General features: G+C 42.6%; 1 protein-coding gene across 1 annotated transcript; it reads right to left on the bottom strand.

The window, feature by feature from the left end:
* Window positions 1-5,150: 5,150 nt before the first annotated feature.
* tent5bb (terminal nucleotidyltransferase 5Bb) lies at window positions 5,151-19,974 on the bottom strand. The gene is made up of 2 exons (XM_080484749.1): window positions 19,575-19,974; window positions 5,151-7,652 (listed from the first exon to the last, which is right to left on the bottom strand). The coding sequence occupies exons 1-2, from the start codon at window positions 19,728-19,730 to the stop codon at window positions 6,633-6,635; spliced, it is 1,176 nt and encodes a 391-aa protein (XP_080340875.1). The 5' UTR covers window positions 19,731-19,974; the 3' UTR covers window positions 5,151-6,632.
* Window positions 19,975-25,245: the final 5,271 nt, after the last annotated feature.

Here is a 25,245-nt window from a genome sequence, read left to right as displayed (position 1 = left end):
TGTGTGTGTGTGTGTGTGTGTGTGTGTGTGTGTGTGTGTGTGTGTGTGTGTGTGTGTGTGTGTGTGTGTGTGTGTGTGTGTGTGTGTGTGTGTGCGTGTGTTCAGACATTGTGAATCATTATTTTAGCAACTGAGCTCCTTCAGGTATGAAAAATTGAGTTCCAACTCTTTTTATTACTTTCAATTCTTGTGAATTTCTTCCGTCCTCAGTTTGGCTGTGATTCATGATGGAGAAATGCTTTATTTGTTCTATCCCTCATGATTCTATCCGACCTGTACGACATCTGTAATACTAGTCTTCCACTGTACTGGTCTGTTTGAGTCATTCGGATGAAATGAACATTGTGGATATATTTTTCACAGCTTGAAGCTTCAGCCTCTACAAATGGCTTCTCGGGGGAAACACCCCGGCAAAATGCTTATTTGGCAAAACGAGGAGAAAGACTGTCAGAATCGAAAAGTTTTCCAGTGATTTAACTAACATTTAAAAAAAAAAAAAAAAAGAAAAACCCAGACAAGGCAGCAGGTGAGTGCCAGACCAGGAGCACTGGATCGTAATCCTTCATTGACAACCAAAGTATCTGCAGGTGTGAGTGATTCCACTCAAACAATCCAGGTAGAAACTGATCCAAAGGACAAGTCGACCGAGGAAATATGTTTGGCGTTGGTGGTGGTGGTGGTGGTGGTGGTGGGGGGGGGGGGGGGGGGGGGTCATCTGGTTTTACAATGGGAAAAATCGAAGTACTTCAAAAAAATAGTTGGAAATCACTGGTTGATTATTGGCCATTTATGTATGTATGTATGTATGTATGTATGTATGTATGTATGTATGGATGGATGGATCTTTTTTTAGCAAATGTAAATATTTTTGGCCACACTGACTCGTTTATATTTTTGAGTTATTTCTCCCCTTTTAAACTTTCCAGTTGTTTTAACCATTTCAGACACAATTTAACTGACAAATCATTGAAATATGCTTTAATTTGAATGTCACATGTCAATTTGAACTGCAAGGTAACACATTTCCATATATTTAGGAAAATCTTCACGGAGTCGCCGCAGAGGGGATGAAACAGCGGTCGAAAGCACATTTTAGGACATCCTGATTTCACCTTGCCTGGGCCGGACCGGTAAAATACTGTCTTTAAAGTTTTTCTTTGTTGTGGCGGAGAGGATATGTGATGAAAATGTCTATATTTTCACAATAAAACTAACAATTACTAATGTAAATGACTACCATGTCAACATGAAGCCAATTGTAATTAAACCCTCTGCTGCAAAATACAGTGAAATACCTGAACAACCTCTCCTACAGCTGTTGCATTATGGGTATTTTTATAAATCGCCCTGACAGCATGGCTCTGAGGCTGAATGCTACAGGTCTCAGCGTTGTGTTGTGTCCCCTTCTTTTAAGAAATGTGTTAAAAAAAAACCCACTCCTCTGAAAGTTTTACAGTGTACTTGGTGGTTTGGCCGGTTGGAGCCTCTTGTGGCTTCATATCTGCAGTTTGTTTACCCCTTGACTTCGGGAACTGAGCGCAGAGGGTCTCTAAATTAAAATCCCCAGATGACTGTGGTACATTGCTCATCTGAGCAAATAGATTTGGCTAAATACTTAGAAAAATACGAGTTCTCACAGTAAAAATCCCCAAATTAGAAGGTTTGAAATGAACATCTGGGGGAGCATTTTGTGTGTATGTCAAGAGGACTGAGGTTCACGTTTAAAATCTTTTAAGTCATTTATGTTTCTGTTTTGTCACAGCTACAGAAAGTCTGAGCCGCCCCCCGCCTGGATCATCACAGCAATGGTTTTAACGCTCACGATCAGGCTTCAAGGTGTTTTTGTGTGCAAACGTGTCACGAAGCGCGCCAAAAAAACAGAGCTGAGGTTGGAGGAATTTCTTTTAAGGTGAAACTTTGGCCTGGATCATATATATTTCTGAACAAAATGACAAAAATCTTTCTGGGGCTCAATGAGAAAATATAAATTTGAACCCAAAAAAACAACTTGAGCCTGGTCCAACGTGATCTTTGGAACACCGATAAGCTCTTAAACATAAATTAATCTTTTATTGGTGTGTAAATACACAAATTCCACTGAATGTCATAAAATGACATGAAGCCTGAACGACGGCTTCATCCAGTTCTTCCGTGAAAAAGTACTTCTCAAACAAATTGGAATATCGTGAAAAACGTACTCATTTCAGAAAGTGAAACTGTTATCTTAGCGCAATATTTAAAGCTTTTATTTCTTGTAATTTTGATGAATATGGCTTACGGATAATGAAAAACCTCCACAGTAATTCATGCAGAAGGCAGCCCAACCAAGTATTGAGTGCGTGGAAATGAACATATTTTTCAGTGGCCTGACATTTGTGAATTAAAACGGCCTTTTCTTAAATGGTCTTATGTGATATTCAAATTTTCTGAGACACTGAATTTTAGTTTTTCATTATCTGTACACCATAATAATCAAAATGACAAGAAATAAAGACTTGAAAGATTTTCAATATATGTGTAATAAATCTATATAAAATAAATGTTTCACTTTTTGAAATGACATTCGTGGTATTCTAAGTTTCTGAGATGTAGCCGTAGCTGTTCTCCTGAAAATCACTGGTTTTAATACTTGAGAGGAGAAAGGCTTACAATAGTGTGCAGAGCACAGGTCTTGATGTCCGGCCAGACCAGCGCAGAAATCAGTGATTTAGAAACAAAAAAAAGAAAAGAGAAGCTCTGTCCCAGCTGTGATGTTTATTCCAGTGAAAGTCTCCCGGGGGGACGCCCGGGTTCCTCCGAAGTGTTTCTGTAGCAGCTCGGAGACGAGCCTGACAGCTATTCCTCAGAGGGAAGCTTTTCCACGTTGGACTTCAATCTTGCCTCCTTAATCACTCTGACAGACTCTTCCCTTCCAAATTCACTTTTTTTTCTTTTAAAAGACGAAATAAGTCAGAGCTTCACTCGGTGATTGACCTTGTGTCGCCAGCAGGTGTGTAGCGGCTCCGCGCCTCCTCTCGCCGGTTTGAGAGCGGACGGGCTGTTAGGATCGTTCTGGAAGAGGAAGCACTGGAATGCGTCATTACGTTTGCTGAGGAAACATTTCACCGCCTGGTCCTCAGCTGATCTTTAAGAGCTCCTTCCACCCAGGACAAGAACAGCTGAGGAAACATTTCACCGCCTGGTCCTCAGCTGATCTTTAAGAGCTCCATCCACCCAGGACAAGAACAGCTTAGGAAACATTTCAACACTGGGTCCTCAGCTGATCTTTAAGAGCTCCTTCCACCCAGGACAAGAGCAGCTGAGGAAATATTTCACCACCTGGTCATCAGCTGATCTTTAAGAGCTCCTTCCACCCAGGACAAGAACAGCAGAGGAAACATTTCACCGCCTGGTCCTCAGCTGATCTTTAAGAGCTCCTTCCACCCGGGACAAGAACAGCTGAGGAAACATCTCACCGCCTGGTCCTCAGCTGATCTTTAAGAGCTCCATCCACCCAGGACAAGAACAGCTGAGGAAACATTTCAACACTGGGTCCTCAGCTGATCTTTAAGAGCTCCATCCACCCAGGACAAGAACAGCTGAGGAAACATTTCACCGCCTGGTCCTCAGCTGATCTTTAAGAGCTCCTTCCACCCAGGACAAGAACAGCTGAGGAAACATTTCACCGCCTGGTCCTCAGCTGATCTTTAAGAGCTCCATCCACCCAGGACAAGAACAGCTGAGGAAACATTTCACCGCCTGGTCCTCAGCTGATCTTTAAGAGCTCCATCCACCCAGGACAAGAACAGCTGAGGAAACATCTCACCGCCTGGTCCTCAGCTGATCTTTAAGAGCTCCATCCACCCAGGACAAGAACAGCTGAGGAAACATCTCACCGCCTGGTCCTCAGCTGATCTTTAAGAGCTCCATCCACCCAGGACAAGAACAGCTGAGGAAACATTTCAACACTGGGTCCTCAGCTGATCTTTAAGAGCTCCATCCACCCAGGACAAGAACAGCTGAGGAAACATTTCACCGCCTGGTCCTCAGCTGATCTTTAAGAGCTCCATCTACCCAGGACAAGAGCAGCTGAGGAAACATTTCACCGCCTGGTCCTCAGCTGATCTTTAAGAGCTCCATCCACCCAGGACAAGAACAGCTGAGGAAACATCTCACCGCCTGGTCCTCAGCTGATCTTTAAGAGCTCCTTCCACCCAGGACAAGAACAGCTGAGGAAACATTTCACCGGCTGGTCCTCAGCTGATCTTTAAGAGCTCCATCCACCCGGGACAAGGACAGCTGAGGAAACATTTCACCACCTGGTCCTCAGTTGATCTTTAAGAGCTCCATCCACCCGGGACAAGAACAGCTGAGGAAACATTTCAACACTGGGTCCTCAGCTGATCTTTAAGAGCTCCATCCACCCAGGACAAGAACAGCTGAGGAAACATTTCAACACTGGGTCCTCAGCTGATCTTTAAGAGCTCCTTCCACCCAGGACAAGAACAGCTGAGGAAACATTTCACCGGCTGGTCCTCAGCTGATCTTTAAGAGCTCCTTCCACCCAGGACAAGAGCAGCTGAGGAAATATTTCACCGGCTGGTCCTCAGCTGATCTTTAAGAGCTTCATCCACCCAGGACAAGAACAGCAGAGGAAACATTTCACCGCCTGGTCCTCAGCTGATCTTTAAGAGCTCCTTCCACCCAGGATAAGAACAGCTAAAAAAACTGTTTCCACCCAAACAAGGCAAATGAAAGCGCTTGTCGGATGCACAACTGGAAGGAAACGGCTAATGTATAGGCCTGACATGAATGGAGGAGGAGGAGCAGGAAGAGGAAAAAGAAGAGGCGGAGGAAGGAGGTGGGGGTTGACAGGCGAGTGTTTGTGTTGGGGCCCGTCGGCGTCGGGTCGATGGAGCGGAGACAACACACAAGGCGGTTTGTGTGCGATGGAGAGGAGATAGTGAAAAGATGAAGAGAAAAAAAAGGCAAGAGGAGGAAGGGGCGAACTTTTTGAGGCGCCGAAACCGAGACGGCCAGATAGAGAGCCGGCGGAGATAAAAATCTGCTTTTATTATTACATCCCAGACTAATTTGAGTGGAGTGAAGCATTTCAGAAGGGTTCTGGCCTCATCACGCCTCGGCAAAGAAAGACAGACACACCACCATGATCTCAGTTCTTCACTTTTTTTTTTTCTCTCTTTTAATGATTTAAAAACAAATACCCTGACCCTGGATATAGAAATTTACAGTAACCTGGATTAAAAAACACAAAACAGTCTTTACACAACTACTACTACTACTACAAAAAAAAAGTCTTGTTCAGGCACTTGGGACCTCATACAGTTTTGGTTTGTCATGCTACACAAGAAAGTTTCTTTGGTCCTTTTTTTTTTTTTTTTTTTTTTTTTTTTTAATTCTTCCTCCAATCCTAATGAGATTAGCTGAAACCACAGACAGAACAAAAAAGTAGAAAAAAAAAAAAAAGAAGATATTTCTGGTTTTGTATTTACAATTCATTAAAGACCCCAAAACAAAGTCTCCCATCAGACAAGAAAGTCGACCTGTCGAATCTTAAGTCTTCATATTTTTACTCAGTTGTCCTCAAATGGGTTCGACAGAACAGATTCAAAAGTTAGAATGGCTCGATTGGTTTTTTTTTTTTTAAATCAGCAGTATTAATGAATATAACTTAGGCCACGTTATTACGAGGGACTGTCAAAATAAAACCACCAGGTCCCAGGGGAATGAGGACTGGGAGCCATGACACTCTGGAGGCCGCCATTGTTGTTATTGTCCATCGACTGGGCATGTGCAGAAGAACTATGTACCGCGGCAGTGATGCAGAGCAGCGTTTCTGAAAAGTTGCGTTTTACACGAAGCGTTTTTCAGAAAAACGTCCACCTTCTGAGCTGTTTTCAAAAAGTGGCGTTTTCAGCGGCTCCGACCACTGTTGTCGAGTAAAGGGGGACGTCCAAGACGCAACAAATGTTTTGCGTTGTCACTTTAAGGGATGGTTTGAAATAAGGCTTGGTTAAAAAAAGAAAAGAAAAAAAAAAAAATCAATGTGGCGCAACTGAAAAAAAACAACAACAACAAAAAGCCACATTTCTGCAGATGTGCAGATCATTTACCACCAAAAAGTCTAGCTACGTTTTAGCTTTGTCTCCATTTTAATATCCACTTGTTTTTTTCCAACTTTTCTAGGGGTAGTTCAGGAAGGTTTGGTTGACATTTCCACTCTCATTTCAGCATGAACAGATATTTACAGCTGGTTTCGATGTGCTCTGACTGCTTTCACTTGAGCCAAACTGCTGTCACCGAGCAACAACAGCACCAAATACATGAAAACAACATTGCCGTCAATTTGTTTGCCACAAAGAAAAAGCATGGCTGATCGCATAGAAGGAACATTCTTTCCTTTTTTTTGTCTAGTACTTTAAATACAAACAAGAATAAAAAAAAACACCAGAAGGAAGTTCTACTGGTTTTGGAAACACAAAGACAAGGCCGGGCCAAATTGGAGGGAACAATCAACACCAGTGGATCATCTCCTACAGCCGAAAACAATCCACGCTGTAAGGTCATGGAACACTCCATTGATAAGCGTGTCGAATCAGAAGCGGAGCTCTGCGCGTCTGCCAAGCCGCCGTTCAGCTGCAGGGCAGCCACGTCGGGTAAGAGTTACTGCACATGGGCGACTGAACCTGTGCCACGTAGTAATTGCTGAAGTTGACGTCTCTGACGTACGGCGCGGGCTGGTAGTAGCAGGTGATGTTGGCCAGGGCGGGGATAGCGTTCTGCTCGGCCATCACGCGCAGCGCCAGGGCGGAAATGAGCGCCAGCGTCTGCCGGCGCTCGTGGCCCATCAGGCACACCGTGCTCTCGTCCACCACCCGCCTCAGCGTCATCAGATACTCGTACCGCTTGTGCTCCATGCCCGCAAAGTGGTTCTGGAGATACGTCTCCAGCTTCCGCTGCTGCTCGCCGATGTCGGGGAAGTCGATGAAGAAGCGCGAGCACATGTAGCGCTGCATCTGCTTCATCTGAGTCTCGGAGGACGGCCGGAAGCCGCGCACCAGCAGGTGGCAGTACTTGAGCAGTCCGCCGCCCCGGATCTCCTCGGGGCTGCGCGTGGCGATAGTCTTGGAGCAGAGATGGCTCAGGGCTTCCTGGAAGTCGCCGTACATGCTCTCCCCCTGAACCGTGGGGTGGAAGGTCTCGGACATGACCGTCTCCGAGCAGCGGTCGAAGAGCAGCAGCGAGTCCAGCGTGATCTGGAAGGAGTCCACGCTGAACTCAAACTGCCTCCTCAGAGAGTCCACGAACTTCAGCTCCACGTTCTTGCCCGTGTTGTTGGACAGCGAGATGAGGCTCCACCGATCCGTCTCGTTGCAGACCTTCACCAGTTTCTGCACGTACGCCTCCTTCAGGGCGAGGGCGGTGATGCGCTCCCTGCACACGCCCTCCGGCAAGAAGTCCACCAGGCAGTCCAGCACCACGTCCTTCACCAGGCGGAAGGTGCCGTCGTCGGTCAGGCTCAGGCCGAATATCAGGTCGAGGTCTTTGTAGCCGAGGCCGTTGTCCTGGTGGAGGACGTGGCTCGCCGCCGAGCCGTTCAGCTTCACGTCACGCACCACCACACCGCGCTCCTCCAGGCGAGCCCTGACCACCTGAAAGATACAGGAGGAGAAACTGATTGATGGGGTTCCAGAGGAAGATGGGAATCAGAGGAGGCTGCCGCGCAAAACACAAGTTAGTACGTGTAAATATAAATAAATTAAAAAAATAAAAAGAAAGAAAAGGGTTGTGGAGTGCTTCGAACACTCTAAGGTGCTCAGATTTCACCACAACACAGGATGACAACAAGATTGAGGTAATTTTGAAAACAGAACAAGGCATGAATGCAACTTTGATTTTTCTGGACAGATTCAAAACACGTCGGGCAAGAAACTTTGGGAAATTTGATTCTGGGTAAGTCAGACGATAAAGTGTTTAGACTTTCAGTGCGACTTCACTAATGTCACAATCTGTCCCCTGACTGAGCCCAAAGAGCAATAAGACACAATCAACCACATGTCAGACGTTTGTATTCCACCGGTGAACTTTTAAACTTTAGTTCAACGACCATTCTGAGGAAATCTGATCCCGTCACACACACACACACACACACACACACACACACACACACACACACACACACACACACACACACACACACACACACACACACACACACACACACACACACACACACACACACACACACCCCATGTGAACTGCAGCGATTCTTGGGAAAACGGTTGCACTGCGGAGAGCCGAGATGTTGACACTTCCTGTCTGTTGCCTCACTCAAATGGCACAATGGGGAGAAAAACATCCAACAAGGCCACGAGCGAAGGAATCCGGAGCGCAGCTGCTCGCTGGGAAACCAGGATGGTTTGTTGTTGTTGTAGTACAGAGTGAGACACATGAAGAGATGCTCGCATTGTTTTCCTACCAGGATCCTGACAAACAGCACAACCCTGGGATTAAACTGGAAGATTATTTAATTCCATCCCGTCTTGCATTTTATTTGTACTGTATAGCATCTTGTGGACCTCTGGAGCTCTTGTCTGCGTGACTCTCGTGGTTCAACGTCAACGACCTTCCTCTGAATGGATGACTTGTTGGCTGACGCCTAGAACTCACTTCTGCAGCTTATGATCCCTGCACCTGTTTTTCTTTCACATTAAAGGTTGGACGGCTCTGCAAGCTGCAAGACTCGGGGTTCTATTCCACCTTTGTGCATCACTGCCTCAAAGCTACGACTGAATTTATAGGAGATTGTCTCTCATCTCGATGTCAGAGAAACTTGCCAGAAGCCCGAAAGGTGTTTCTCTGTGACTTTGCAAAAATTACAAAAGATCTGCTTGATATCAGAAAAAAAAAGCTTTTGAATGGAGGGTTCAACTTGTTACTTCCAACATAAATAAAGATAAACTTTACCACTCTACCTACTGAGCCACAGCTGCCCCACATGTACTAAGCTTAGATTTACATTCTATCTTTGATATAATAATAAAGGTTGCTAGAAAAAGGATCAGTTTCCCACATTGTCTTTTCACGTTTGTACATAAACAAAAATGGGCATTCAGAGGCTGCAGGCCATGTTGACCGAACATATCCTGAAACTCGTGTGTCAGCTGGACATGCGTCAAGAAAGAAACACATGAATAAACTGTTGGGATTTATACAAATCAGATATGATGTTTGGACAAGTCTTGGGGTGTAATCTCCAACAAAAGAATAAAAGATGTTTATGAACAAGCTTAATATTATTGGTTCCAAGTACAAACAACAATATTAGATTTGGCTTCAAGTTTTCAGACCATGTCAGTTTTCTGCAATTAAAAGTGACTTAAATTATCATTTTCAGCATCTTTGTGTTTGTTTGTGTATGAATGAGATGGAGTGTAAATGGCCTAGTTTTAGCAAAGTCAGCTTTTTCTAAATGATGTATGAATCACTCTCCATCATTTTCAACCAATGGCCCTGGCTCATGATATTTCTGCCTCTTTAACTATAATAACTGTTTAAATACGGATGTCAAGGTGGTAACTATTTCTCGCGAAAAAGTCTGTGATGGTAAATTATCTTGTCGTGGTGAATATATATGTATTCCCACTCTAATCAAATATCATTGCATTGATCTGTTGCAGACTGAAGAGGAGGCTGACCCTTGATTTCCCTCAGCTCCTGTTTCGCTTCCCGAGCGAGTCAATATATGTGATCTGGTTTGTACTGAGACGCTGCAGAAGAGCTCAGACACAGGCGGCCTCGGCCATCAGGTACAGAATCCACAGAGTCAGGAACAGAGTGACGCTGAGCAGAACGTGACACTGAAACCAGACACAGTACAAGAGCCGCTTGGCAAACTAATGAGGACACACGGAGACTTTATTGTGCAGCACCGGTGGCGAGATGCTGAACTTACTGCTGTGGGCAAGAACCTGAGCTTAAAACATTGGTCATGGAGAAAAGCATCTGTTAATGCTATCTGACATGTGATTATGAGGAATGTGACACCGGGGTGTTTTTACATGCACAACATGCTGCACAGGGACATCACACTGCGGTCATTAAGAGTCCTGGTACAGATGCGGCAGTCGTTGCTTTAAGTCTGGAGAAGGATCTACCATGTGGGTTGTACTTCCACGCAGGACTTTCCAACAGAACAAGAATCATTGACTTAAGCCAATTTGACCTCACCGCATTTATAAATCTGAGTAGAAGTTGTTACCTGGACCAGTCGGCCTTTGAAGGGCTATGCAGATATGTGTGCCACCTGTACGTCCAGTCATCTGCTGCAAATGTGAACGGTGCAAGTTACAAAGCAGCTTCAGCTTCGCCAGAACTACCCAACACGCGACGCTCCGCACCAAAAAGGACAAACTGCCAAGCAGCAATAATGAAATGTTGTTCACCCTCACCCATAAGTGGACGGCACATTGAGGATGGGGAGTTAACTGGGGCCTGGATGAAAACAAGTCCTGCTCCTCAAGGTGTGTTGCAGTTCGTCCACTGCTCCTGCAAGCAAGTCAAACGTGATCCGGACGGATGTTCACGTCTGTCAACTCGACTGATTGATAGGGTGCCAGCGGTGTGTGAATGTTCTGAAGGAAACGGAAGATCTACTGACATCAGATGATGTTTCTGACAGTGATGGAGATGAACCATGAAACATCCCGTAAACAAAATGTGTTCATTGAACAGAACTAAAAGCTTACGAGGTCTATTAAAAAAAACATGGACTGTAAAATGGCACAAAAGTATCACTTGTTAAAAGAAGAAATTAAACCCTGCCCCTGTGTGGTTCATATATGGCATGAGTTGAAGTGTTTCTCCACAGATTTGCAGGATTTCATGGTCTGAATTCACATTTCATGGTAATACTTCATCAAGACTTTTATAAAATGTTATCATAAATATATAACTGGTCATTTGTGAGAGGTTTTGTGTTGCTAAAGTGAAAGTTGATAAATAAAACAAGTGAATCAAGTGTCACAGAATTTTCGTTTTTTAAATTTATACTTATATAGATGTATGGCTTGTGACAGAAAACTGCAGGATATATTGCAGATAACTTTTAACCCAAAGCCCATAAGGGTATAGTGTACACAGAAATGCATTTTAAAAAGTAGTGCCCAGACATGGGAATGAAAATCATTTTCTAGGCACTTCTTTGTGGTTCACATTATGGCCTATACTGCCTCAATGAATCACAATCTCGGTTTGATGGGTTGTTCCTTTCGTTTTTAGGAAATTATTTAGTTTAAGAAAAGTATAGTGAATATTGGTTTGGTCGGAATCAAAAAGAAAAGGATTCCCCGGTGTTTCCTTTGGATTTTTTACTTTAATCAGTCAAACTATGGAAACATTTAATTGAGCGTCATCACAAGGGTCATCAACTTTGTTCAACGTGTAAAAATAGTTTCACTTACAAACAGGACAGGAAACGTGTTTTCTACTAAGACACAACAATTAAAAGAGGAAAGTTTCTTCTTTATCATCAATAGATGCTGTTTAATCATTAAAGGGCTCATATGATGCATAATTCCCTTCCTGAAGGTTTTCCAACAGTAATAATCGTCCTCATACCTGGACTGACGCCCCAGAAGTGAAGACAGTCTGTCCTCTCTCTCCCTGGCTTGTCTCAGTTTTTAAAAAGTGTGTTGCTCCAACCAGCCAATCAGAAATCAAACCCTATATAGTGTCATCGGGGGTTTAGCCAATCCCAATCAAGGTAGGCCCTCCCTTTGACTCCTCCCACAATTAGGCAGCTCTGCTCTGGCACGTGGCACCACGAGAGGAAGTACTTCCTCCTCTTCCCAAGATGGGCATGTGTGGGCGGAGCCAGCCCAGCTCACACAGACACAGCAGATTGTGAATGTAGCTCCTGTGATCCAATACTCAAATGGAGGAAAATCAAGGAGAAGCTAGAAACTTTGGATACTGAAGGTTTCTGGACCAATGAGATCATGAGGAAGAGTTGAAACGCTGGAGAATATGACTCCTTTAAGGCATCAATCCAACACACTCATGTGTTCAACTTGTGTTAGCTCCAATCCCTCATGACTCATGAAATTGCAGGTATTTTTTTAATACTCCAACCATAAAGAACAAACCAACACATTGGGCTGCAACTAGGGATGGGGCCGATGTGATCCAGTATCGGTACCGGGTTCAGATATCAACATAATTCACGGATCGGAAACTTCCGATCCAACCTGCTGAGATTTCTGATCCATGAAGCCTCGTCTGCTTCACTGTTACTGAAATGACTCCACGAGTGTTTCCCTGCTGCTGCTCTGCTCGCTGGCTGCAAACTGTGGACTGGATTTCCTGAAGGGAGGCGGGTCTCAATGAGACGAGGAGGAATGAGTCTGGAAATCCAGTCCACAGTTTGCAGCCAGCTTGGAGGCTAACGTAGCAGCACTGTGCTATCCATCTTTTCATGACATCATGTCGCTGTTTGGACGTATTTTACACTCAAATCACCACAAAACACGATTCACACCCCCGTGAAGCTGCGTCCTACTCCACACAAAACTCAATAAAAAAAGTCCCAATCATTTGTGCTGCGTTAGAGCTGGAAACATTCTGATTGTGCTGCGTTGCTAAATAATTTCCTCAGGGATTAATAAAGTGATTCTGAAGTTTGAAACACATAAGTTTATTATGAGATGATGACGTCACGCAGACCCCTACATTGTTCAAACTGATCAAAAATAGTTTGTACTGCTTCTTCTTCTGACCTTATACTGACTTCAAGTTGCATTTTGGGAGAATACATGCATACATTAGCACATTTCATACTTGCCTATAGAGAGGAGGTTATTACAGCCTCATATAAAATAAACAATAATGATAATAATAATATTAAAGCAATAAGAGCTCTGGTATCAGAATAGTATCGGTATCGGCAGATATCCAAATTCAGGTATCGGGATCGGATCGGAAGTGAAAAAACGCGGCTCGGTGCATCCCGACCTCCAACTATTTATAGAGGATTTGTTGTAATTTAAACCGTGAAAATGTCCCTTCAAGGGGTAAAAACCACCGTGGAACAGTAAAGTGTTTATATTGTGCAAATGAACCTATTTCAGCCGAGCAACCTCGTGGAGGGGAACTGCTTCGGTGTCTCCGGCACCTTGGGCGACATTGCCAAGACATTTCTTTTTGGTATGCAGCTCGGGAACCCACAGCACTATTTGCTCTGACCTCGCACTTTTAACAGTTGGTCTGATTTAATGGCACGCCATAATCTGCCCGTCTGGGGGTCCTGAAAGGAGCTAATGAGGAAACGTGACTCCTTCAGCGCTCGTTAAAAAAGAAGAAAAAAAAAAGGAAAAAGAAGAACTGGCTGGTACATTTCTCACATGGCGTTCCAGCACCTGGTGGGAAGGGACAGGGGAGACACTTCCGCCGACGTTGGAGCTAAAAATATCTTTAGAAAAAAAAGTCTTGTTAAAAAGTGCTGCAGCCACACCCGACTGTCTGGTGCTGACAACGCCTTGGCGACACTTAAACAGTGCCTCCACCTCGTCTCAATAAGTTTCCCCAGAGTATTTCATTTAAGCTGCGGCCTGAATGTGTTTTTTATTGCGGCAGCCTGAAACGAACCGGCCGCTCACCAGCCGGCGCTCCCCTCCGGATGCCAAGGAAAAGCTCCAGGCTCTGACTCAAGATCCTTCCTCTGCCAAGCAAACGGTCGACGGCGGAGGAAGACTTATGAGTCCCTGACCTTTGTGTCCACTTCAAAAGCCGAACCCAGCCAGCCGGCCGGTCGCACAGTAGCTTGGCGGCTCGCGCAAGACGACAATAATAATGATGATGATGATGATGATGATGATGGTGATAGTGGTTTTTCTCCTCTGACTTGAAAAGCTTCCGGGACATTCCTCTGCACGGATCTGTTCTTGATAGGATTACGTCCAGGGGACCCATTTGGACCGATTCTGGTTCTATTAGATTTGGGTGCTCGCCATGTAAGAGAAGACTGGCGAGAGGAACCCGGAATGGTTTGCACTCATGTAACTGTATATATGTAGCGAAATAAAGCCGCCGTCCAACTATCAAGTCCACACAGACCGTAATTTGGGGCAATCCGGCCAGAATGACGAATTAATATTGACAACTGCAAATGTTTACCTTATTAAAGGTAAAAAAAAATACATTTGCAAACGAAGAATATCTGTTGGAAAAAACTAAAATATAAATAAATCTTACATCTAGTCCGCCACGGTGTTAATCTTCAGACAAACACCTGTTACAGAGATTTCTACAGCCCTCAGCATCTTTACGTAACTCATCCTCATGATATGGATTTGATGCTCATGCTATTTTGCTGACGAAGCAGTTATCTATGTCTCTCAGCAGTGAGGATTATTTCCATCTGCAGTTCAGTTTTGGTTTCAGTGTTGTTATAATTTCTACTCTTACTGAAACAGTGCTGCCCCTAGTGGACAAATTAAACACTTCAGTTAATTAGACAGTGTTTCACAAGACTAGATTCCGCTTAATGAGAGTGTATTACTTTCATTTTGAGGCTTTTGTCCTGTATAGAACTAACAACATTCTAAATGGCACTAATAGAATAGAATAGAATAGAATAGTTTGTTGTCCTTGTACAAGTACAACACAATTAAAAGACAACTCTCGTGGCACACAGTACGCATAATAGAATCTATAAATACAAGGAGAAAAACTATAAATATATATACAAGGGAGCCAATAAAAACAATAAATAGGATTTAGAATAACTACAGTTAGGAGTTGTTTTCAACTCATTTGTGTTCAGGTCAATGTACCTGATTTTCTTCTTACCCAAAGAAAATGTTGAGTTGGTAGAAAAAGGGTCATGCAGTATTTGCTAAGGGGTGAAGGACATTGGGTCAACAGTTATTCAAAATTTTGGGTGAAATAATTCCAATTCAGTCTTTCATATTTTGAATTTTGAAATTGAATGCTTTGAAAGCATGAACGCACAATGCACAGAAACATTTAGTTCAGTTCCGTCAGTCTTGTGCAATATGTATGTTATTACAATACATTTGCTATATAATGTATTAGAGATCCTGTATGATAGTTTTTCAACAATTTCACATTGTTGTCAGAGATCCAACAACATTGTATTGAAAGTTTATTGCTGTGTCTGTGCCTTTAAATGCTAATGAGCTGTGTTTGACCACGCCTACTTCATGTCTGACTTCCGAGGAGAAATAAAAATGGTTCGCTTGTAATTTTCGAGGGCAGAGCCCATCTACCAGTGGGAGGGTTAAAGTGAGTAACCACCATCAGAGGGAGTGGTTATTTCCCCGTATGATGTCATGAAGGGAAAACCTTTAAGCAAGCAAGTGAGGGAGATGGCAGACTTTCTTCACTTCTTCCTCATACACAGGCTATGGGGACATCGGGGGACATTTTTGATCTAATGTGTCATATTCGGGGAATAAAAATATTGTCTGGAAAAATAATCGGATCAAACGAGTAGAAATCTTATCAAGTCTCGTAACTAAAGGAAAAGAATAGTATCTCGTGGTGAGTGTTTCCAGGTTGTCTTATATCCAGAGTACTGGAAGCGTGTCCCACCTCCAACAAAAAGCCCAGTGAGGAGTTGGTTTACAGTCTGGCGAACGGCGCGGCGCAGTCGGCCGACCGCTCTGCTCGCCACAGTGAGACACTGTCGAACCCGACCCGGGAGACCGCTGTTATTACAGGCTCTAATCCACTCCTCACAGTCGACTACAAATCCAGGCGGCTCGCTGCCCCTCCGGCCAGAATGAGATCTGGAATCCACGCATAATGACCGACATCCAAGCAGCAGACTGGTGGTTTTATACGTTTCGGCCCATTTGCAGGGAATCACGAATAACTCGCATTACTGTCGGCCATTTTCTTCTAAAACATATCACGGTAGGAACAGGTTTTTCCGCCACCGGTTTTCCATCGGAGGCCATGTGGTTTTAAAATCATCGCGCAGACATTTGAAAACCCACTTGACGTTTTCCAGTGACAGTGAACACGCCGTCTGACTGGATTTCCACTTTCATAATGTTGTTGCAGGACTTTTCTGATTAAACTATAGTGACGTCTACAATATAACCACACAACTCTGTGGACCAGACTCAATATATGGCTGTCAAACGTCTCATTTTGAAAGAAATATATGAAATATTGTCTTTTTTCAAGACAGTCCAATATTTAAATAGGCATTAATAAAAAAGTGGCTATAAGTATCATTCATTTATAAATGGTATTAAATAAGTAAATAGATTAAAAAATGTCTTAATTTTGTTCAGCAAAATAATACAGCAATCATTATTTGTTGGGCTTCTCTCTGTTAAAAGGAACCTCGAAATGACTGTTGTATGTGGTGTTATATAAATAAAATAAAATTTTATTGAATTATTAAACCTCATGAAGTTCATGATACGTACCATAAACGTGCATTAAAAAATAAGAAAACATACCTTGTGCTCAGTAAGAAAAATAACAGTGTATGAAAACAAAGGTTTGGTAACTATACTGAGTTAGCAGTGACACGTTTGAATTATATATCGACGGTATTAAATGTAGGAAAACGTCTAAAAACAGCAGATGCACATTATTATATCAGATTTCCTTCGCCTCGTACTTTCAGGCCCTACAGCAACATTTCATGTCCCCCTCGAATTCATGCCACACAAATCGTACGTGAGCTTCCCGCTTTATAAAACTAATTAATCAGAATCAACTTTATTAATCCCTTGAGAAAAGTCTTTGTTCTGATTCTTTTAATCATCTTAAAGAACTAAATACTAGTGCTACGAAGCGTCAAAGCAGCTTTCAAAAGGATATTTTCGTTCCTACTTTCATGACGTTAGCCACATTAGCTCCACAGTTCACGTCGGGTGTAATAACTGTTGTTTAACATAAGAAATACACAACTTACGTAATGATCCTCGCAGTTTTTACTTTCCACTTTCACAATTGACAATCTCAACGTCAAAGCCCGTTTTTACCTTGAGCAACTTATGCTAACAAGACAGATTTTACAGTAAAAACGCTACGCTAGGCGTAATAAATTTGCTATGACAGAGTGGCACTCCATGTTTGTGAGGTACTTTGAGTAACAATTTTATTTTAAGGAAAAAATACTTTTAATGCCGTGTTCATGCTGCATGCTAACAAAATCAATCAGCGAACTTAGCATAGTAGCATTTTACGGATCTTCTTTATTTCAGATAGTTTTACAAAAACAATATGGCGACGACTGGCAACCTGGTGACTGGCAATTAAAACCCGAGACAAACATTGTACTAAAACTCTACAGGACACTTATACTTAGGGAAGACAGCTTCGTTACTTCTGCTGACGAGTTTGTTCTCCAACAGCAAACCGAAGGCCGAGAAACGACTTTGTGAGCTGATTTTCCAAAAAAACCTCTATAAAAGTACGAGTTCACGGAAAAGAAAAATATCAGGGGTCGTCTGTGCTTCAGGACTGTGTAAAGGAAAGACATTAGCGGGGGGTGGGGGTGGGGGGGGTATATTAGGGGGCCTTGGTGTCTTTTTCAGGGTCTTTCCTCTCCTGCAGGATCACCAAAGAAAATCTGAATCACTGGAGGGAGACCTGGATTATAAGGAGTTTAAATAATGTCAAAGGGAAACTTGCCACCGGGGCCATTCCTCCATACGTTCCCTAGTAAACACGCTGTGTGCTCGGTCATTATCTGTCAGGAGCTGTGAAAAGAAAGAGGATTTATGGACCAGAAGCATTAATGAGCAAGTGGAAAATTGCCGTCACCCCCATTAGTTCATCCCCACTGTGTCTGTGTGAAGACGACCAAGCCAGCAAATGGTTTCTTCAAGCGCACATTTTTACCACGGCGGGAAAAAAAATTATCATCACCAACGATGATGATCTAATAGTTTGGTACGAGGACATCTGACATCCTGAGTTTATTAAGAGATTGTGGAGAAAACCTGTCGCAGTGGCATCGTGAAAAATACTGAAGATCAGAGCTTTTTCTAATCAGTTCTCAGCATAGGAATGCATCTATGCAGACGATGTTAATGTATATCTGCTTTGAGAGCTGCTCTTCCAAACTACAGTGCTCTCTCTCTTGGCTCCAACTTATACCACCTGCAAATAAATTGTGGGGTTTTATTGTAGTTTTCATTTATTTTTTTCCTTGATGTGCTTTCTTCTCACTTCTGTTTTGTTGCTACTATGAAAATTCTAATCAATCGCATGCTTGCAGTTTTAGCAGAAATAGTTTCAATCCGGGCGGAGCTTATTATGGGGGATTACCCACTGTAATCTGTAGATTTCACTTTTAGGATATTTGTTACTTTTTCAATGCCAAAACTGAAATAAATTGACAATGCTCAAAACAAGTTCTCGTTTTAGAGCGCTGACGCTATTAGCATTCTGCTAATTAGCTTGCTGACGCCCTGTTGCGGGACAAAATCACCAAAACACCAATAAATGGTTTCTAAGGCCCACGATGCAAAGTGGAAAAACAATAAAGAAACTGATAAAAGTTCTGTCCTCACTGATTTGTCCACCGTGGATCACACTCACTTAGCGGACATAAACCTCCTGTCAATATATAATTAGTGGAAACCCTCAAAAATGTCTCATAATCGACTTTTGGTTTTAAACTTTTGTCCCACACTCAGACAAAGAAGTAACCAGCTGACTGCAGCATCATCCTACACTTTGTATTTCACTGAGTCAATAAATATCCAGACTTCTTCTCACCAGGTTGTTCAAATGGGGTTTTGAAGAAAAAAAAAAAAAAAAAAAAAAGATGAAAATGGAATGTTTGAATCATTGTGAGTTAGTTTGCTGTTATTACTTTGGCCTATTGGATCAAAGTATGTTGTTCCTGAACTAACATGAGTTTAGTCCATAGTTAAGCTTTAGAGCTTCACTAAGTTCAAGTACACTTACAAAGCTGCTTAAGTTTGTCCGACTTGTAACTGCACTAATAAACCAACAGAGAAGGATTTAACCAAGAGAACTAACTTACCCACCAGAAGTCAGATACAGATCTAAACTATTAAAAGTAACTGAGCAAATACTTATTAGTCTTAATATTAATCATTTTAATGTGCAATTATATTTTTTTTCTGCATTTCCCACAAAATGATCATTGTAAGTACATGACAACTGATTGAATAGCAACGGAAAGTTTGTCTTTGGAAATACATAACTTGTCTGAGTGGAGCTTTTACACTGGAAATATAGAGGAAAGACCCACATGAGTAGAGAAATCCAAAGGAAACTTTGCATTAGAAAGAGTGAAATCTTGCAAAGTCTATTTGTTTTCAACTCATTTTAGTTCATAAAGAGGTATTTTTGGACATTTTAATTACACTCAATCTGCATGCATTTTTAAAGAGCTTGAATTTGCTTCACTTTTTGGTTCCTCAGGACTAAAAACATGCAGTGTGGAAGCCTTGGAAGTGACACCACAGGACGTTAAAACTCATTAAAAGCGCCTCGGGCGCCTTGTGCGCTTTTGCGCGCGCCACAGGGGGTGTGTGTGCGCGCGAGGTTCTCACCTGCACGATCTGTCGGGGCTGCACGGAGAGCGTGGGGAAGTTCCCGCGGCCGTGGATGGGCACGCTCTCCCCCAGGATGGAGTCCAAACGCCGCACCTGATCCCAACTCAGCACGCTGACCCGCCGACTCTGCTCCGACGCATCACCGGAGGACATGACGACCGGAGACCGGTAGGAGAGGAGGAGAAGAGGCGTAGGGTGCGCGAAAGAAAAGAAAAAAAAAATGAAATAAACGAGAAATTAAAGAAATCCCAAGAGAAGAGGGAAAACAATCTTCTTTATTCTTCTTTAAAAAGCTCCAGAATACGATAAAGTGGCGGTAAAGTTTGTGGGGTTATCACACATGTCCAGAGAGTGTCTCCGCTGACTGTCTCCTCAGATTAAAGCCTCCTCCGGACTCACGGCGGAGTTTTTACAGCTCAAGGATTACCGCGAGGCTCCTCATTGGCTGGGAGGAGATTTACGAACGCCTGCAACGCGCGCGCGCGCGCGCACACACCTACTCCACCGTGCGTCACACGACACATTCAGGGACGGTAGGAAAAAACGTAGTTATTAGTTAATTACTGCTTGTCTCACTGACGTGACGCAGTAACCCGACGCACGTTCCTCTTTGTGGCGTGACCCACTTTAAAGTTTCTCTTTCTAAAAAAAACAAAAGACAGAAAGGGTGTAAAACAACACATGATACATTTTTTAATATTTGTTTTCGTGTAATAATTCATGAGGTAACCTTTATTGACTCAGATTTAAAACCTGAGCAAGACTCTTTGTTTTTGTTTAATTACAAATTTCTGTCATGAAACAATCAACTGATACAGTCAACAATCTTAAATCATTAAATCAAATGGTGAAAAAAAAAGGTAATGGATGTCCAGGACCCTCATAAGACTCATCTTCACGTGTGCACAAAATCATATACATATCCTAAACATCAGTACGCATACACAAAATACATACCACCTGTTGTGTTCACTCCAGATTCCCTCTATTTGCTTTATTCACACTATTTTGATCCATTAAGATTTCTTTCTTCCCGGCATGCCGGTGAGATTCCCTCTTCTCAGTCCAACACGTCGTTTTTCTCATCAGAATCTGGACAACTTTTCATTTTACCATTATTTTTATAATATTTTATTCTGTGTGTGAAAGAATTTCTCTCCCTAATACATTTTATTTGATCATTTTTATAGCACTGTATTAATAACCCGAGGGTAGATTCATACCGATTGACCAGTCGGTAGCCGCCGCACAGAACAGTGCTCAATGAGAGCAGGGGGGGAGGGGGGGGGTCTTGCTCTGGTCTTAAACATACCGATGAAACACAAAGAAGAAATGCATAAAATGCATAAAATGCATAATGACCATTTTTGTAGCCCAAAGAGCTGTAACCTTTGTTCCACCTGTAAACAAAGTAAAGGAGACAGAAACACTGAAGTAGCGACGTAGCAAGCAAACATAATAATAATAATAATAATGATGATAATAATGATAATAATAAAATACTCAAGGACAGCGTACCGTTATTTGTTTTTGTAATCAATCCACACAGACATGCCCGTGGGGAACAATACGCCGTAAACATTAATGTTGGTGAGAACAGACATTTTATGGACAACAGTTGGATTGTTATTCCAGGTGACCGTCAATGATAAAACTACCGAGTACCAGGAGAATATGAACCGGGAGTCCTGACAAACCGTGTTGATATTGTCCATCTACTCACAAACTTTATTTACTATGGCCAAGGTGTGCAGCATTTCAGAACAGCTGTATTTTCAAAAAGTCGCATTGTCGCCCTAAGAGATGCAGTCAGAAACTCGACATTTATGGCCTGCAGCCATAAAAGCAGCCGTCAGATGACTTAATGGCATGTGACACATGTCTTCACTGGTGGATTTTGCTCTGGGGGAAGTGGGCCGATGTCCCAGGGCGGGAAACCATGCAGCCAAGTCACTCCACTGCGTATCTTATACATGAAATTACGCATGCTTTTCGTTCATTTACTCACATTTGTATGTAAAATCATTTTTATGAGATTATTTGCTGTGATACAACACGAGGAGCTCAAAATCAGCAGTGCAACACCAAACCGGTACAAGCCATTTGAAAGGCGTTTACAGAATCAATACTTTAATGAATTCGCCCTATTTGAATAAGATCGTTCAGAAACAATTTGTTCCCAACAAAAATAAATACACAAAGAGGAAACTGGTCAAGTAGCACGACTCTCAGGCGAAAGAACATTGGCGCTCATGAACCTCAAGGCTCGGAACAAAAAGGAAACTTACTGTAATTATTGCATGGCAACAAAGGGTATTCTGGAGCTGACTTATTTTATATATATATTAAATTTTTTTCCCCTTTTTCCCCTAAAAGAGTCACTTTGAGGCAAATGTGGGTTCATTTGTTCATTTGTTAATTATCACTCAGCGAGATAACCCGTGTGAACACTTTGTTTTTAATCCGCTTCCGAGTAGAATTATCCGACTTTGTCCATGTTTACGCGTCAACCTTTCAAGATAAAATGCATAATTTTTTGTATTTTTGCTTCAGAAATGTTGCGCGCTTGCACAGCAGCGTTTTGAAAGCGATTCAATTTACACAGAAACGCATAAAGGAATGTAGTAAGCATGCCAGGGCCAAAACACCCACATTTTTGAAAAAACGCTCCATCTCCGCGGAAACGAGGGAAAACGGAACCTTTCTGAAAGTTCATATTCTCTTTGGACTTGATAGTTAGCGATCCAGCTTTCGTCGTCGACAGGCGAATGTCTGTGTATTCACCATTGTCAATCTATTACAGCATGTTGCTACCCGCGTGTGTGATTTCATTACAAAAACAACCAACAGCACCTCCTGGTGGCCATTCTTGTGTCAACGGACATTGTTATCAAATCAACGCGAAACCTTCCTGAAACGAAAGGGGGGGAAAACGGTGGGTTTTTACTTAAAACGTCATGTAAAAGGGGCCCGGAACCAAAACTTCACAGAAAATCAAAAGCAAAACTTGATCTGAAGTTCTTCAGAGCAACACGGCTGATCCCAAACACACAAAGCTTCAACTACTATAAAAGTTTTCTGAGGCGATCGTTTCTAACTTTTGATGTCAGGTAAATCACTTGCATGAGTCAGGTTCCATTAAGTTGGGGTTGGGATGTAATTTGGTCAAATTGAATGAAAGAAAACTCAACTAATTGCTCTCGGGATGTTTTTAAAGGCAACGTCACGGCGGCCATTATGTTGTAAAAGTGTTTCGGTCAAGCCTCGTTCACGTTGTGGGTCGAAAAGGCGAACGCGAACGACGGTTTTCCGGCAGTGAGGTGCCGTGAGTTTCACAGCTCAACCCAGTGTGGGACTGCACAATGTGAATTTGAACAAAAAAAAAAATATGCATCTTCAACAATTACTCATTTAAAAAAGAAATTAAAAAAATCAATTCATAGCACAACATTATACAAATCCTGTTTTATCGTTCCTGTTTCGGTGCTGAGTGTGAACCTCCCAGGTGTTTTGCCGACCCGTCCATCCGCCCCAATCTTCTGCTGCGGTTTCATGTTATGGTCTGACTCCCCTTCCACTCCAAACAGAAACCTCACAACCTCTCAAACCTGGACAGAGCGCCATGGTTACCCTCAATACTTCACGGTTTCCCCCAGTTCTTGTCTTTACTGGACTTTCTTCAGCTTTTAAAGATGTTTCACTTCCCCAGTCGTCTGATTCAAAAGCATTGGTGGATCGTTTCAGATGTGAGGTGAGACAAGCTCCACGTCTTCCAGAGGGAATCATGTTGCGGTTTAAGAACGTTGGATTTCACGATGATTAATCCACCTGAATTCAACCAAGCTTTGTTTTTATTTCTAGAAGAATAGAAGAAGGAGTAACCGTGGTCATTATGACTCATTGTCTGGGACCATTAATGTTTTAACAAAATTCACCGTCAATATGTCCACCATCGTTTGAGTCATTTTGCCAAATACCAGATCAGCTTTCTATCATCAGACGAGCTTTGCTTCCAGACAGGAACCAGACATCTCAAACATTTGGACGGTTTATTGCACGAGTTTGGTAAAGTATAATTGCTTAAGAGCTGTTTGTTTCCAATAAGCTGTTCAGGGAATGGGTCAGGAGTTTGACTTTCATCAAGTAAAGCTCCACTGTACTTCAAACCCAGTAGGAAACGTGGTCTGCTTAACAATACACATATCGACTTACAGTGTGCAGCTTAAAGGATTGTGGTGTAAATCCACATGGCGATACTGTAATGTAAAACAAAAGGTTGTGAGGATGACTCAGTTTTCCATGAACGTTGCGGTCGACCAGTGGACCAGCGCCACAGAGATTTCCCAACGTCTACGGTCATTTTTTAAAACCTTTGCGGGATTAGATGGAATCTCATATCAGACTGATGCTGGACTCCTTCTCATCCTGCGTCGTTGTTTCATGACGTTAAGACAATTTGAGGTTTTTCATTAGAAATCAGTGAACGATGGTAGAAATATGCGAGACCTTGTACTCCTATGTCTTAAGCTCTTTCTCATTTCAGACTCCATGGCTTCCCCTCCTGTGTCTGACTGCTGCCCTGATGGGCTTCACTTGTGCCTGAGTGTGTGATTGTCTTCACCTGGTGACAGGAGCTTCTTTTGGGCTTCAGGCCACGTTTATATATACCTGGGATTTTTTACAAAAACAGACACCCCAACCCTCCTTAAAAAAATCTTAATTTACTTGGACCTGCATGTACACCTGGTTCAGAGCTGCTATGATCATGCCAAACCTGTAGGGGGCAGTGCAACAAGAAACATGAAGCCATGACAGCCAATCAGAATCCTGGAAAACAAACACGACGTCACAAATTGTGACGTAAATATCCGCCTACCGTCCTTTTAGATGCAGCCGCAGACACAGATTAATCCAGACCTCCACTGTTTTCAGGGAATCGCCGTTTGTGGTGAGTCGTAGCTGGTTTATGTGTAAAACGCGCGGCTCCAACGCAGAGAAATACCACAGTTTTTTTTTTCAAATACCCGTGTCCGTGTAAACGTGGCCTCAGTTCTGTGTCACATGGCCAGTTGTTGTTTGGGATAGTCGTTTCCAGCTTTGTATTTCTGGTTTGACTCCGCTGCTGCCCAGCACTGGACTCAGATTCTGACTCTCGCCTCCACCTCTGCTACACCCTGTCCTTCAATAAAGAATAAAGAGAGTTCTCGTCTTATTGGGTGTAGTTTCAATTTGCACCCTTCATCCGGACTGGATCAGGTTGTGTTCCTGTTTGAGCTGCTTTTGATTGTTTATTGTTGTTTTTTTTTGTGAATTTTGGTCTCGCATCTCAGTTTAAACGTATCTTATTGATATACCACCTATTTACTTTATATTTGACAACAATGCTATATATTTGTGCGCTGCTGTGATGAGGAAAGTTGTACAGTAATGTGCAATGAGGATAAAGATTTTTTGTGTCGTTTGAAAGGAGTTGTTTTTAGTTATTCTACATTTATTCCGTTTCGGAGCATTAATTTTGTTAATATTATTGCAAAGTTGAATTTTTCTTTATAGTTGCCAGATGATTTAATCCTCCTCATATATGTTCATGCAGATAAGTGTGAGCTCTAGTTCTTAAAAAAAAAACGCTGGGAACTCATTTGACCAAACTAAGACCCTGTTTACGCAA

The sequence above is a fragment of the Lipophrys pholis genome, assembly GCF_963383615.2.
Source record: "Lipophrys pholis genome assembly, chromosome: 17".
NCBI lineage: Eukaryota > Metazoa > Chordata > Actinopteri > Blenniiformes > Blenniidae > Lipophrys > Lipophrys pholis.
Note: the sequence above shows the minus strand (reverse complement) of the source record. Positions and strands in the feature narration are given on the sequence as shown.

Excerpts from the sequence above, each read along its gene's own strand:
- tent5bb (XM_080484749.1), bottom strand. The coding sequence starts at position 19,730 with ATGTCCTCCGGTGATGCGTCGGAGCAGAGTCGGCGGGTCAGCGTGCTG. Across the intron at positions 7,653-19,574 it reads AGCCCCGACAGATCGTGCAG|GTGGTCAGGGCTCGCCTGGA; the intron begins GTGAGAACCTCG and ends TGTATCTTTCAG.